Source organism: Stigmatopora argus, chromosome 18 (genome assembly GCF_051989625.1).
Source record: "Stigmatopora argus isolate UIUO_Sarg chromosome 18, RoL_Sarg_1.0, whole genome shotgun sequence".
NCBI classification, from domain to species: domain Eukaryota; kingdom Metazoa; phylum Chordata; class Actinopteri; order Syngnathiformes; family Syngnathidae; genus Stigmatopora; species Stigmatopora argus.
The window spans coordinates 9,923,014-9,935,897 of record NC_135404.1 but is presented as its reverse complement, the minus strand read 5'-3'; the positions used below and the strand labels follow the sequence as shown (position 1 = coordinate 9,935,897).

The 12,884-nt window shown below is 41.7% G+C and overlaps 3 protein-coding genes across 12 annotated transcripts in view; 2 read left to right on the top strand and 1 right to left on the bottom strand.

Moving 5' to 3' along the window:
- Nucleotides 1-74: 74 nt before the first annotated feature.
- On the bottom strand, nucleotides 75-11,373 carry pigp (phosphatidylinositol glycan anchor biosynthesis, class P). The gene is made up of 7 exons (XM_077626381.1): nucleotides 11,174-11,373; nucleotides 10,732-10,807; nucleotides 8,503-10,617; nucleotides 995-1,079; nucleotides 829-901; nucleotides 635-753; nucleotides 75-552 (listed from the first exon to the last, which is right to left on the bottom strand). Exons 4-7 carry the CDS (start codon nucleotides 1,074-1,076, stop codon nucleotides 425-427), a joined length of 402 nt encoding a protein of 133 aa, XP_077482507.1. The 5' UTR covers nucleotides 1,077-1,079; nucleotides 8,503-10,617; nucleotides 10,732-10,807; nucleotides 11,174-11,373; the 3' UTR covers nucleotides 75-424.
- On the top strand, nucleotides 1,530-4,120 carry rexo4 (REX4 homolog, 3'-5' exonuclease). Its single transcript, XM_077626373.1, has 8 exons — nucleotides 1,530-1,960; nucleotides 2,107-2,459; nucleotides 2,559-2,702; nucleotides 2,761-2,954; nucleotides 3,054-3,142; nucleotides 3,274-3,348; nucleotides 3,431-3,505; nucleotides 3,577-4,120. The coding sequence occupies exons 1-8, from the start codon at nucleotides 1,790-1,792 to the stop codon at nucleotides 3,739-3,741; spliced, it is 1,266 nt and encodes a 421-aa protein (XP_077482499.1). The 5' UTR covers nucleotides 1,530-1,789; the 3' UTR covers nucleotides 3,742-4,120.
- Nucleotides 6,310-12,884, top strand: part of LOC144093077 (voltage-gated potassium channel KCNC1-like) — a 34,220-nt gene continuing 27,645 nt past the window's right edge. For 5 of the 10 annotated variants that reach the window (XR_013306210.1, XM_077626361.1, XM_077626364.1 and 2 more), the window contains exon 1: nucleotides 6,311-6,849. The gene's annotated coding sequence lies outside the window, so the exon portion shown is untranslated. Of the gene's footprint in view, nucleotides 6,850-12,884 lie in introns of all 10 variants that reach the window. The other 5 variants (XM_077626367.1, XM_077626366.1, XM_077626368.1 and 2 more) reach the window with 3 other exon arrangements.

Below are 12,884 nucleotides of genomic sequence, written 5' to 3'. Positions count from 1 at the left end.
GGGTGGAGTGTGGAATATTTTTTCCCCGTATTTTTGAGCGTCGCAAATCGGGTGAAAAAATTAAATACACAATGTAATTTTAAAAAGTAATTTATGTGACATGAATCATTTATCACATATGAACTCTATTAACCATTTCGGTGCCATATTTATATGTAAAGTATTCACAGAGTATGGTGTGGCAGTAAAATAATGACATGTATATTAACAACATCACATTGACTGCACTAGACGCCCAATTTATTTTGACTGGGAATAAATGTTCTTTTGACCCTTACAAGCAACGGAATGGATTTCAACTACCAACAATAGAAGTCCATGAGTTAAGAATATAAAATGTGTCTTAGATCATTTTGCATAAATTGTGCAAGTTAAATACATTATTTCATACCCACAATCCAATCCTAAGCACATTGTTGCACGGTCATCCCCTTTTTACAGTCAGTGGTGACAAGTAGAACATTTTATTGACATCACTGATGGGAACATCCTTCAGTCTTTGGATTTGACCCTTACGCGACACTTCGCTCAGCTGGCCTTTTGCAAACCCATCTGAAATCGTTCCGTGAGATAGACGAGATGCCATATGATACGTGTTTTAGAAAGTGAATAGCTTCAATATGAAGATGCTGACCTGTAACGTTGTCCAGAGAGTCCAACGGTGCTGTATTGTACATATTGATTCCAAATAACAACAACACAGAGATGGTTAATGCCACCAGCAGATAGATTGGTGCAGCCAAGGCCCAATACCTACAAGACAAAATCAATGTTTGAAAAAATACTTCAAAATCATTCAATAATATTAAAAACGAAATGTCTGTTTACTTTTGAGGCCAGTAAGTGAATCCAATTGAATGAAGCCACTCCTCCGGTATGTATGCCCACACGCAATATAAAACTTGGCGGATGGAAGTTAGGGGAAAAAATAGTCAGGAAATAAACATAGTTTACAACTTTCATCTATTAAGGAAACGGGGGGAAATAAACTTACTGAAGCCAAATTGGGAGCCGAGGTAGAGAACAAAGCCATAGATCGCCCTTTCAGGCAGAGGAGAAGGAGTGTTTTCCACCATTATCTGAAAACAGATACTAATATAAAATAAAAAGGGAAGATGGCTACTAAAAGCATCGTAATATATATTTACCTAACTAAGCCTAACGCCCGATAAAACTCTAAATCAAGCTACTAAAATATGACAATTTGCGCAATAAAATAGTCCAAATCAAATTCATTTAACGCAAAAGTGTAACAATACGGAAGAAATACCTAAACATACCTGTTTTTAAACATGATCCTAGAATCGGAGCTCGACTAGTTTTGCCTAGATCCGTCCAATATTTAGAACTTCCGGTAACATGGTATGAAGTTTATTCCTTTTTAAAAACCCTGCTAAAACGTCACAAACGCTTTTTAATTTCCATAAAATATAAAACAGAAAACATGTAATTATTTTAAAACATATATTTGAGTTGATACATTTTTTATACAGCTAGAAGCGTGTTTTCCCTTCGAACGCTGGGTTTGTGTTCCTAGTCGGACACATTTAGATGTTACACCAAACGAAATGGGTCATTTCTGCATGGGTGAGAAAATAAATGCATGTGATCGGTTTCTATAAATGTAATACGATACTTTGAACAATTTGATCGTTTCTTGATACGTTTACCGAGCCACCTCAAACGATAATCGCAACTTTTCAAACGTGATATTTATACGTTATGACGCCGCGTGGATGCTGATCATTTTCTATTCGATCACATTTTACAACTAATCCCATTGGTCATAATGTCGAAGAAAAATAAACAAATCTCCTCTAAAGTACATCAAAACAGCAGAGTTCAAAAGAAAAAAGAATTCTGGATTCAAATGAAGAAAACCAAGAAGAAAAAAAGTCAATTGTCAATACTTCCCAAAGATCCCAAACAGTTTTCCTGCAATTGGAAAGCATTGCAAGAGGTAAGAATTAAACATGTACTGCATTGTTATTATGCATAAATGTGTTTGAGATGGATTTGTTGAAAAGATAACTTGATGAACTCAAGAACAGGTAAAACAGACATTAAATACGAGATAGTTGTCAACACTGCCACTCCTATCCACAGATTTTAAAGTCCAATAAGACGACAACAAATGAGCCAAAGGCAGCCAAACAACAACCTAATGGCCATGCACAAGAAAAGAAAGTCAAACCACCCAAGACTGTATGTGAAAAAAAGACCACCCCCAGTAAGACTGATTCAGGAAAAAAAGCCAAACTAAAAAGTGTTTCCAAAAATCAAATTCTTCCGGACACAAAAAAGCCAGCTAAAGACAAACCCAAAAGTGTTTCCAAAAACCCAATTCTTCCGGACACAAAAAAGCCAGCTACCTTGAAAAGGAAAAAGACATTTCAAGCAAACGGTGAGCAAGCAGCCAAGAAACAGAAATTTGTAAAAAAGGACTCCAAACCCACAGAGTGAGTGTCTGCCGAACGATCACGTTTCGGTGCCGTTGACGTCCATCGATGTCATTAGGTTATTAAAAAAATGTGTATGATGATGTATCCTTCTGGCAGAGAGGACATTTGGTTCGATGACGTGGACCCCGATGACATCGAGGCGACCATCGGGGAAGAGGCGGCAGCCATCATGAGAAAGAAGCAAGGCGTTCAGAAGAAGGACACGGATAGCAAGCTGGTCAAGGAACACGGATACGAGGGGTGAGTTCAATTTCTTCCTTTAGATTTATTTTCCTAAGTGACCACCATTTGTTCTCAGTCTTACCAAAGCCATCGCCATGGATTGCGAGATGGTCGGCGTCGGTCCTGATGGCGAGGAGAGCATCTTGGCGCGTGTGTCGCTCGTCAACCAGTATGGGAAGTGCGTGTACGACAAATACGCAAAGCCCACCGAGGAGGTGACGGACTACAGGACGGCCGTCAGTGGCATCCGGAAGAAGGACATCATCAATGGTGAGTTTAGATACGTTTTAATTCCCCTCTTAAATAACTGTACTGTTCATTTTGGAACACAAAATATTACAATACGCCATTTTCTCCTCGAAACGGCAGGAGAAGACGTCGCGACCGTGCGGAAGGAAGTTGCCGAGATCCTGCAGGGAAGAATAGTGGTTGGTCATGCGCTACACAATGATTTCAAGGTATGTATTTAATGTTTATATTAGGGGTGTCAAGTCAAACTTAAGTTTGGTTTCAGGTAACCACCTTGTCATATTAGGGTACTTACTTATTTTCATGTTGTCATAACATTTTGATGTATTTTTTTTTCCAGATCTTGCTCCTCGATCACCCAAAGAAGAAAATCCGAGACACTCAGAAATATTTACCATACAGGAAAGCTCTGAAGGTGTCAGCAATGCCCAGTCATGCAACACATAATAGAATCTTTTCACCTTAGTTGAATTATATGATAATCATTTCTTTTCCAGACAAAACATCCTTCGCTGAAGGTACTCTGCAAAGAAGTACTCAATGTCAAGGTCCAGCAGGGCGAACATTCCTCCGTAAGTGCGACCGGAGCATCCTCACGTATGTTCAGTGCGGTGGCTGTAATCTGTTGATTGAAATGTTTCAGGTGCAGGATGCGCAGGCTACTATGAGGCTGTACACGCTGGTGAAGAAGCAATGGGAGGCTGAGATCAAGAAAGGCGCCAACGAGCAAAGGGAAAAGCGGAAGCCCAAGCCCAAGTTGTCCAAGACAGCCAGCAAGCCTCGTGTAGCAGGGTTGGGGGTGTTTTAATTTAAACATGTGCACCCAAATCTTGTCTTTATTCCTGGGAACCTATATTGACTGAAATAGATTTTTGATAAGCTTCAAGGAGTTAAAATATGTCAAGAGATGAGCAGAAACTTCAATGTCAATGGAGGAAGTTTTAAAAAATAAAAAACTAACCAGCAGAGAAAGGGATCCTGGGATATCTGAATGTTTACATAAATGTCAGTAGTGCTCAGTGTTCTACATTAATATGCATTTAAGTATTCCCCTCTCCTCTATATGGATGTGTGAAATGTTTCTCCTCAATTATGAGTAAACTTGATATTAATATTCATTTCCTCGCTGTCTTGAGGTGCAAAGTTATTTGTACAGTTTGAATTAAAATACCATATAACCATCTGGATAGCAGTGAATTTTTAATGACTCATTCGCAGCCATTCACGTCAATTAATGTTTAATCGTTGCGATTGAACGTCAGTCGCTGTCCATGGTAGCCTTTTAATTGATGAAATGCCCTGTTGAAAGGCAAGTCAAGATTAATGTTGTGATATTCTAATTCTGCTTGATTCCAAACAACCGATGTCAACGACAATTGGAGTGTTCCCCCTTCAAAATGCCTTATCCTTAATCGATATCTGTAACAAGAGCAATGAGAATTTTCTGAAAAAGTAAAACTGATTTGATATGATGTAATGTGAATGTATATCTCGTGATAAAATGATTGAGCAGCATTTACGTCCAACCTGACCTTATTTTACCTGTCTAATTGTGTGCTCAGTTGACTCGGAAAAACTTTTGCCGCCCCAACTTTCCTCTAATGCACTTCTGCTTTCGACATGGTGTACTGTACACGTACAAGCAAGCTGTTTAAGCCTCACGGAGCGCCTCATTTAACAACAACACGGGCTGCTTTTTGCACTAATAGTCAACACATGACTCGGCACATCTCGTCAAGTCTGCTTGGCTCTGCGTTTTTCCGGGTGCACTTGTGGCCACGCACGCAAACACACACTAACCCTTTCGTCCTTTTACACCCACTGTAATTTTCATGAGATTATATGAGGCACTTGCTCTTGGAGTTTCCTGTCAATAAGTGCATTAGCTGTCTTGCTGACCCTTAAGTTTCTCTAAGGCTGAGTCTCATTTTGTCCATTTCCTTCCTATTGAGAAATGTAATATTTGTAATTGCATGTTACTCCGGCCTTTACATGTTAGCCAGAAATGTGTAGTGGAGCAAAAACTTTGTGCTAAGAAAAAGGTCTATAAATGTGGTGTCCCTAAGGAACTCTCATTGTTTTACAAGGCAGAGTTCAGCTAGAGAGTAGTTTCAGATTTCATTAAAAAAAAGCCAAAAATCGATTTATATAGATATATTCCTTAGTTTAAAATCTTTCTATTGAAATACTTGAGTCCTTTAAGTCAGAGGATGGACTATACAATCTTACTGTTGGTTTAAAAAACCCCTAAAGGCATTGGACCAAAATACATTCTTGATTTGTTCGCCCCCTACAAAGAATTGAGACCCCTAAGGTCGTCTGGAATCGGTCTGCTGCCTGTTCCAAGAATAAGACGCAAGCAGGGTGAGGCAGCATTCAATTATTATGCTCCTCACCTCTGGAGCAAGTTCCCCAAGGACCTGAAATGTGCTCAAACATTTAGCTGTTTTAAATCAGAGTTAAAACACTGTTGCTTACGACAGCATATTTAGATTGCCCATATAGTTCCAATTTCAAGTTTTATGACTTTTGCTTTCTAAGAATGAATTTTCTGTCTTTTACATTGTGCTATACAAATACATTTGTCTAGCCTTAAGGATACATAAAACAGTATTCTTTTTTTCCTTATTTGTTTTGGATTTTAAAAAAGGACATTATTTGGTATAAGGAGGCTTCAAATAGAATAAAGGAACTGGATCAGTTGTCAATCGTCGCAGCATTGACAAAATTATGAAGAACACAACTGCGTAATGACACATTGTGGAACTTTTCTTTGGTGATGCAATGTGTAAATGCCCAAATGTGAAAAACTGCTACATAGAATGACATCAAAATATTCATATATATTTATTTTGTATTTTTTTCACATCGACCGTCATTTACAGAACTATGAAGAACACAACAACCCTGATTATTCACGTTTCAGTGCCATTCACAACAATAGACGTCCAATCCTAGGTATAAGAGCTCGGCATCATCCCAATTGAAAGGGAACGAACCTCTATCAGCGTCAATTCTACCATTGACGTCAATAGACGTCCAATTCAATTTGCTCACTGAATCCCTGCCTTCCCAGTTGATTTTTTTATATCACTCACCATCAAAAACAGTAGATAAAACCAATTGTAGCAAGTGACATGCCCTTCCTCACAAACTACAGCAGACAAATATGCGCGCATATGTCATACCTAAATTGACCAACTTGAATGATGACCACTGATGTCAAAACTGGAAACCTGTGGACAAAATGGTGTTTGTGCATCCATCCAACAGGCAGAGAGAGGGAGAGAAAAAAGAGAGAGGAGAGAAGGCACCGATTGGTAATAAATCAACACAATCCTTACGCAGCCCCTCCTCTTTCACCCCCTGTGTGTTTTTCCTCCATTTCATTTATGTATCAATTTGCGTATTGATGAAGTTTAACATACATTTAGCGCGTTCCTCCCACCTTTCTGTCTTGGGTCTAATCCGCCCACATGGATCGTCTGAGGGAGGGTTAAAAAAATAGTGCAGAAGGTGACGCTCCTCTGAAGGAACACACCGAGGGATAAGGCAAAGAGCAAGGCTGCATCTCCATTGAAATATTTCAAATCAGACGGACAGACGCCGAATGGGAGCTGGCGATCCATCATTCCATTTAAGAAAAAAACGCCCCAAAAAGGTGATAGACTACAAAATAAGAGGGGCTTTTGTTTTCCCTGCTTCATTGCACTAACTGGGAAATTCCCCTCAATAGCGAAAGGAAATAATAATAATAATTATTATTCAACCCAAAATGAATCATCTGCCTGCATGCGAGCGAGCGACTGGATTTTGAGTGAAAGCCTCTGCTAACAAAGAAAAGAAAACTACGCCGTGATTGATCTCTTATTTATTTTTTTCTCCGGGTTTGGCGCACGCAACCTGCTGGAGCCAAGTGAGTATTAACCGCATCCGCGCACGCGTTCGACAAGCCTGCCCTTCTTATTTCAGCTCATTTAGCGAGCACATTCAACAAGTCGCGTTTTGCCCTTGCGTGATGAGAGCTCCATTCTCCTACTATTGCCCCCCACCCCCACTGGGTTGCACAGTCGTGACGTGAAATGTACATTTTCATCTTAATATCGATGCCCATTTCCCCAAAAAGCTCTATTGCTGTCGCCCAAAACACTAGTGGGTGTTTCCCCATCTTCTCCAGGCTGCAGATAGGAATGCACCCTTAGTCTCTCTATACTTGTGTGTGTGTGTGTGTGTGTGTGTGTGTGTGTGTTTGTGTGTGTGTTTGTGTGTGTGTTTGTGTGTGTGTTTGTGTGTGTGTGTGTTTGTGTGTGTTTGTGTGTGTTTGTGTGTTTGTGTGTGTGTGTGTGTGTTTTGTTAAGGCCCAGGAGGAAGGTTTAGAGAAGGGAATCAAGATAATGAATGGGAATACATGAATGGATAGGGTTTAACATTGGTGGGCATCCAGGAAGTATAGAGTTGCACTTGGATGTCTAGACTGGCTCTCACACACGCGCCATCAGGTCCATCTCAGCCAACTTGCTCCATCTTTTGCATTCCGCAGCATCACCCGCACACATCAACGCCAAGTCCTCGGTTTCATAACGCCCCTCGCTTCCTTCCTTCCGTCACTTCCCGCCTGCCAACTGGCTCCGTCGTTTGCTTTCCCGTAACGCTCTCTCTTCTCTCCTCGCCTCGCTTTCCTCCATTTGCTCCCCACCCCGCCACTCTCTTACACACATACTCACTGGTTCTGCATTATAAATCTACAGCTGGTGCTATTTTTAGACTGAGGGTAACCCAGAAACCCTTCACCACCACCCCCCAAAAAGAGCCACCTGGCAGAAGAGATGCTGTAGTTGAAAATGATACAAAATGAGAGGGAGAGAAAAGGGTGGATTTTTTACTTTCGGGACTAAATGACGGCTACGGACGTTCCTGTCCTAGTCCCCGTGGCTCCACTATTCCCGCCTTTGAGAACCTTGAAATCCTTGACCTTGACTTTAACCATTCACCCCTTCTAACCAATTATTTTGACGCCTTCCCCATCTGGCAACCATAAAGCTTCCTTCCTCCCGCCTTTACTAATTTCTCACTTGGGACCCAGAAAGAGGCGTGCAGGTCCAATCTACACAAAAGTAAAGTTTAGCGATAATTAGAGGATTGTAGTGAAGACAAATCCTTCATCAAATGCGATAAAAATTCATGGAAAAAAGGTACGAAAGCTTTTAGTTCCATGATGAAGCCTCACAGTCCAAATGAAGTGTGTTTTGGCCCTTTTGGACTTTTACAATCAACACTAATTCACTCCACTGCACTAATTACTCCAAGGAAACAGTTTGTACTTTTTCACAACCAATGATATGAACAGCTTGAACACTCCTATTGTTTTATTTTAATTTTATTTTTTTATAACAATGTTGATGTTTCCCTTGCAACCTGCAAAAGGACTTTAGGTTAAAGACATTATTTTATATTAGTCTCTTTCCCTGAATTTGCCACACACACACTCACACTTGTTTGCGTAACAGTTGGATAAAAAAAGGATTATGAAACAATACTAATGTATAGAAGATGTAAACGGTCTACTCACCCCTGTTTCAATGGCAGGCTTTGTTACGATTAGCTCAGTCGTGGAATGTAGTTGCACCCAAATGCAGGGAAGCAGTCAAGGAACAAGTGGGTGCTGTGCTCTAACACAACTTTTAATAAAACATCAAGAAAATAACAATGACTTAGAATCAAATAATGAAATCAGAAGGATAAGGAAGGCATGGGGAGACTAGGGACATGGAACATGGCATGGTAACTTCCCATGAAGTAAACAATGAAATAGACACAAGGGCTTGATCACTAATCTTGTGCAGCTGGTTACAAAAGGAAGGGAAGCCGAGAGGGACAAGAGGCGAAAAGCACACACATACTCATACACAAACACAAACAAATGCACACACACAAACAAATGCATGCACACACAAACAAATACACACACAAACAAATACATACACACCTCCACTCTAACAAGATGTGACAATTTTTGCAATATAAAAGCATTAAACCAAAATACTCAATTGTTTTCCATCATGTGACCTCTGCCCTGTAGGTTAAGAAAGTAATATATATTATTTGTTAATGGGGGGTAGTTTTTCTGGTAGCAGAAGGTGATTGCTTTTAACTCATGAGGTTTTGCACACTTCTGCAAATCACAGTTTCAGTTTCATAGTGTTACTTCCTTCTTCAATTGAATTTTTTTCATCACAATTTCAGTTCGACATAGCTTCAATCACATGGATTCAAGTTTACGACACATCGCGAGGGAATTGTCTTTATCTTTAAGTCTGGCAACGACTTCTATAATTTTTGTCTGCCATAGAGGTTCCGTTTTTTTTCTCACCAACCCATCCATTTATTTTACTGCTCATAAACATTATGTTTGGAGGTAAGCTGGGATCTATCGGAGCTGACTTGCTATGACATGTGGGGAATACCCGTAACTGGCCACCGGGCACTTGCTGTGTGAAAAAAAATGTAATTAGTTCAAATGTGAATCATCACAAATGGATCATCATTTGCCAACGTGGAAACAGCTAACACGTCAAAAAATAAGGCGAGGAAAGTACAGGTATTAGAAAATGAGATTAAAAATTCATATAATATTAACATTACCACTCATTTAAAGCAAACGGTCTGATCAAGCCCCCTGCATGCAGGTGTGAGTGATGTGTTTGGTCTGGTTGCGCCCCCGGGGAGCGCCACGCTAGCTGGAGGAGAGGCGCGGACCATTTCCTTTCTGCTTGTTAATTGATTGCCTATTTCATTTATGTTGTGGGATTTGGCCGCAGGCCAGTTTTGCTATGATGACCGGTGCCATCTTTTTACACGACTCCTGATGAAAAAACGCTTCGTTATGATTCAAAAGTAACACTTCAGTTCACGGTTTGTCTGCCACTGACGGTCATAGACGTCCAAACCTGTTTGATGCAGATGATCGCTGTCAGCCTTCCCAGTTCAAATGATTGGACGTCCCTGGCGTTGAATGAGTTAAAGAGATGTGAATAGAACCGCAGTGCTCAGTCGTTGTAGTACCCCCGTTTCTTCTGTAGAGGTCTCCTGTGCACTGAGTGTGACGATGGCGTGAAGGAGGGAGGGAGGCAAGTGATCTCGTTGGAACAGCATGACGCCTTGTGGTTACATCTTTTGATGAGGGAGCGGGTGGCGGCGATGGCTCGGAGGGAGGGGAGTGGGGGGCGTGCAAACATCACACACGTGAATTCATGCATGTCATTTTTCCCTGCATAGCCAGCCTCCCTTAGGGTACCATGTGTGCCCCCTTGTTTTCCTTCCGTCTTATAATAGATGGACCCTTTTATTCACTGTACACCCCAATGTCCTTTTCTCCTTCTCATCTATCTGCCTCCCTACCCCCCCTCCCTCTGTGATTGGGATAGGTTTTTCCTTTTCCTGCCAACAGCCTGGTTCGTTCCGCATACTCAGCACTCCTCCGAATTTCTCTCTCTTTTTCCTCCCCTCCCCTTGCAGTCGATGCATCCCATAATCCCATGCCCCCCCTTATGCACCAACCCGTTCCTCTATTCTCGCCGCAGTGTTTGGGCTTCTGTCTATTAGGGCCTTTGCTGGCAGGTTTTTACCCTCACTACGGTGACTTTCTCGGTGTGTTGGGCCAGGTGAGCACCCAAGGTTGGAAATACTGCAGGAGAAAAAAACAAGACCCCCCCCACTAACACACACTCATTCCAGTTTGAGCCCCTCTGCCTTCTTTCCCACCTATGCTTTTTACCCTTCCTCCCTTGCCCGCTCATACCTGTCCTCCCTCCTTTGCTCGCTTTGTTCCCTCTGCATTGAAGTGCCGCGGTTCCCTTCCCAGCTTAAACTGCCACCTTAAAAAAAGCAGACAAATCCACACTTCACCAACACCACCAACCGGATGCACTCTCAACTCGAAATTAAACCTCCCACACGTGTAGCGATCGATATACTGACCACACATGACACCAAGACAGGCACTTAACTATTCTTGCAGATTTGTGGCTGATGTGAATAAAATATTCAGTAGTTTAGTAACTAGAACAACACGGTTACCAATCTAATCGTTTGTTAGAAAGCAAAGTAAAAGCTGCAGTGGAACTATCCATGGTGCTGAAAACCAGCCTTTCCCATAGGACTAACTACATAAAGAGTGTCACTTTTCTTTTTGGTTACAATTCCAGTTGAAATGTTGACATGCAGCACAAATCTCAACCTACCTGGTCTTAGGCTCGTTCCCAGGCATGGAAAAGGAAAGCATCCGACATCAAGTTATTGCACCACTCAACTTTCAAGAGAAGTTGTCCCTCTTACGCAGAAATAAGTACAGCATTGCTGCAGTGTCCGACAAGACTGAAGAAGAAAGTTAACCCAAAAGTGGGGGAAGAAAAAGATGGGGGGTGTGGTGAGGGTGGGGGGAGGGTGGGTGCTGGGGGGTATCAGAACTAGTCTTGCTTCTCATTCCTTTAAGGTGATTCCTTTATGCGGAACATGAGACCGAACAAGCCAGGAAAAGTGAAGGAGAGAGAGTAGTAAGTGGGAGGGGGTGTTTAGAAAGGAGGCGTGTGTGGGACTTTTATTTATTTATTTTTAATAGAGAAAGAGGTTAACCACATGAATGTACACACATTTCTCCTGTGAATGGCGAGGTGCTTTCAGGCAAAACCTTTTGACCTCCTGGAAGTGTGTGTGTGTGTGTGTGTGTGTGTGTGTATTTTCGGCAGCCCATTTCATTCACCTTTTTTCATCGTACCTCCATCTCTAATGAAGAAAACGCACTATAGCACATCATGCTGCATTCCATGCCTTCCTTTAAGAATGGCCCCTTCGTTCCCTTCCCCATCCATTTGTTTATTAAACTCTGAGATTCATGCCACTAGTACTTTATTGCGTGGCAGAAAGTGACATACGTAATTGTGCACGGGATGAATCCGAAGCGCCCGTGTAACATAAGCACGGGCACGCCACACTCCGGGGAGGCAATTAACACACACTCACATACGGACGAGGTGCTGCGGCACCTTACGTCAGAAATGCGTTGAGGAGCAGGAGCTCCCCACCAACCCCACACTTTTCTGCTCCTTCCTCACGCTCATGTGTCCGTGCTGGGTGGGGGTTGGGGTGGATGGCGCACACATCTCACAGTGGCCTAATTAGGGAGAGGATTTAAATGAGCACCGACTTGAGCATCCGTCGGATCAATTTAAAGATTGCGGGATGAGTGAGGGGAAAAGGGGGGAGACATAACAGTGCTGGGCAATTAAGAGACTTCATCATTAACAATGCGGGAGGTGGGGGTGGGAAAAGTACGGCTTTGGGGCCCTATATGGTTCACAGCGTTGTTTAATCTGGCCTCTTGGGGAAAGGAATTGGACAGCGATATCTAGACTTTTATGAATTGAATGGATTATGGTTTAAACCATTTGCTGGACTGTGATGGGAGTCCAATCCATTCAAATTGAGGGAAGGGGGGATGTTGGTGGTGGTGATCGTTGCTATTATTCATCATGGTTCTGTTAGATAACCTGTCACCCCTCCCAGTTCAAATGGAGTGAACATTCATCTGCATCAATATTAGCGAATGAGTAAAAAAGCACTCAACAAATGTAATTTATTAGCAATGTTATCATGATCAGCATTCCTTACATTGTACAACACACTTTTTGTTGAGTTAATATGTAAGATTTTTGGGCGTGGAATACAAAACCAATCACAGTTTGTCCCATCTACTTGAATAAATACTGCACTTAACATATGTGCTTGCTGTATAGAATATTGACATACAACGAAACATGAAAGAAAAAGCTATGACTTTACAGTGTTGTTTTTGTAAAGAATTTTGCTGCCATAGATTGTAATTTATATAAACCTTGAGGTGCTAGAACAAGTCCACTTTTGGAATCAGCGTGCTAATTTTAGTTCCAATCAGAA

What these genes read in the sequence shown, in the direction of transcription:
- pigp (XM_077626381.1), bottom strand. Translation starts at nt 1,076, where the DNA reads ATGGTGGAAAACACTCCTTCTCCTCTGCCTGAAAGGGCGATCTATGGC. An exon ending in CGGCTCCCAATTTGGCTTCA is followed by an intron (nt 902 to 994) that starts GTAAGTTTATTT and finishes CCATCCGCCAAG; the next exon opens with TTTTATATTGCGTGTGGGCA. An exon ending in TTCACTTACTGGCCTCAAAA is followed by an intron (nt 754 to 828) that starts GTAAACAGACAT and finishes TTTGTCTTGTAG; the next exon opens with GTATTGGGCCTTGGCTGCAC.
- rexo4 (XM_077626373.1), top strand. Translation starts at nt 1,790, where the DNA reads ATGTCGAAGAAAAATAAACAAATCTCCTCTAAAGTACATCAAAACAGC. An exon ending in AAGGAACACGGATACGAGGG is followed by an intron (nt 2,703 to 2,760) that starts GTGAGTTCAATT and finishes ATTTGTTCTCAG; the next exon opens with TCTTACCAAAGCCATCGCCA. An exon ending in CGCTACACAATGATTTCAAG is followed by an intron (nt 3,143 to 3,273) that starts GTATGTATTTAA and finishes TTTTTTTTCCAG; the next exon opens with ATCTTGCTCCTCGATCACCC.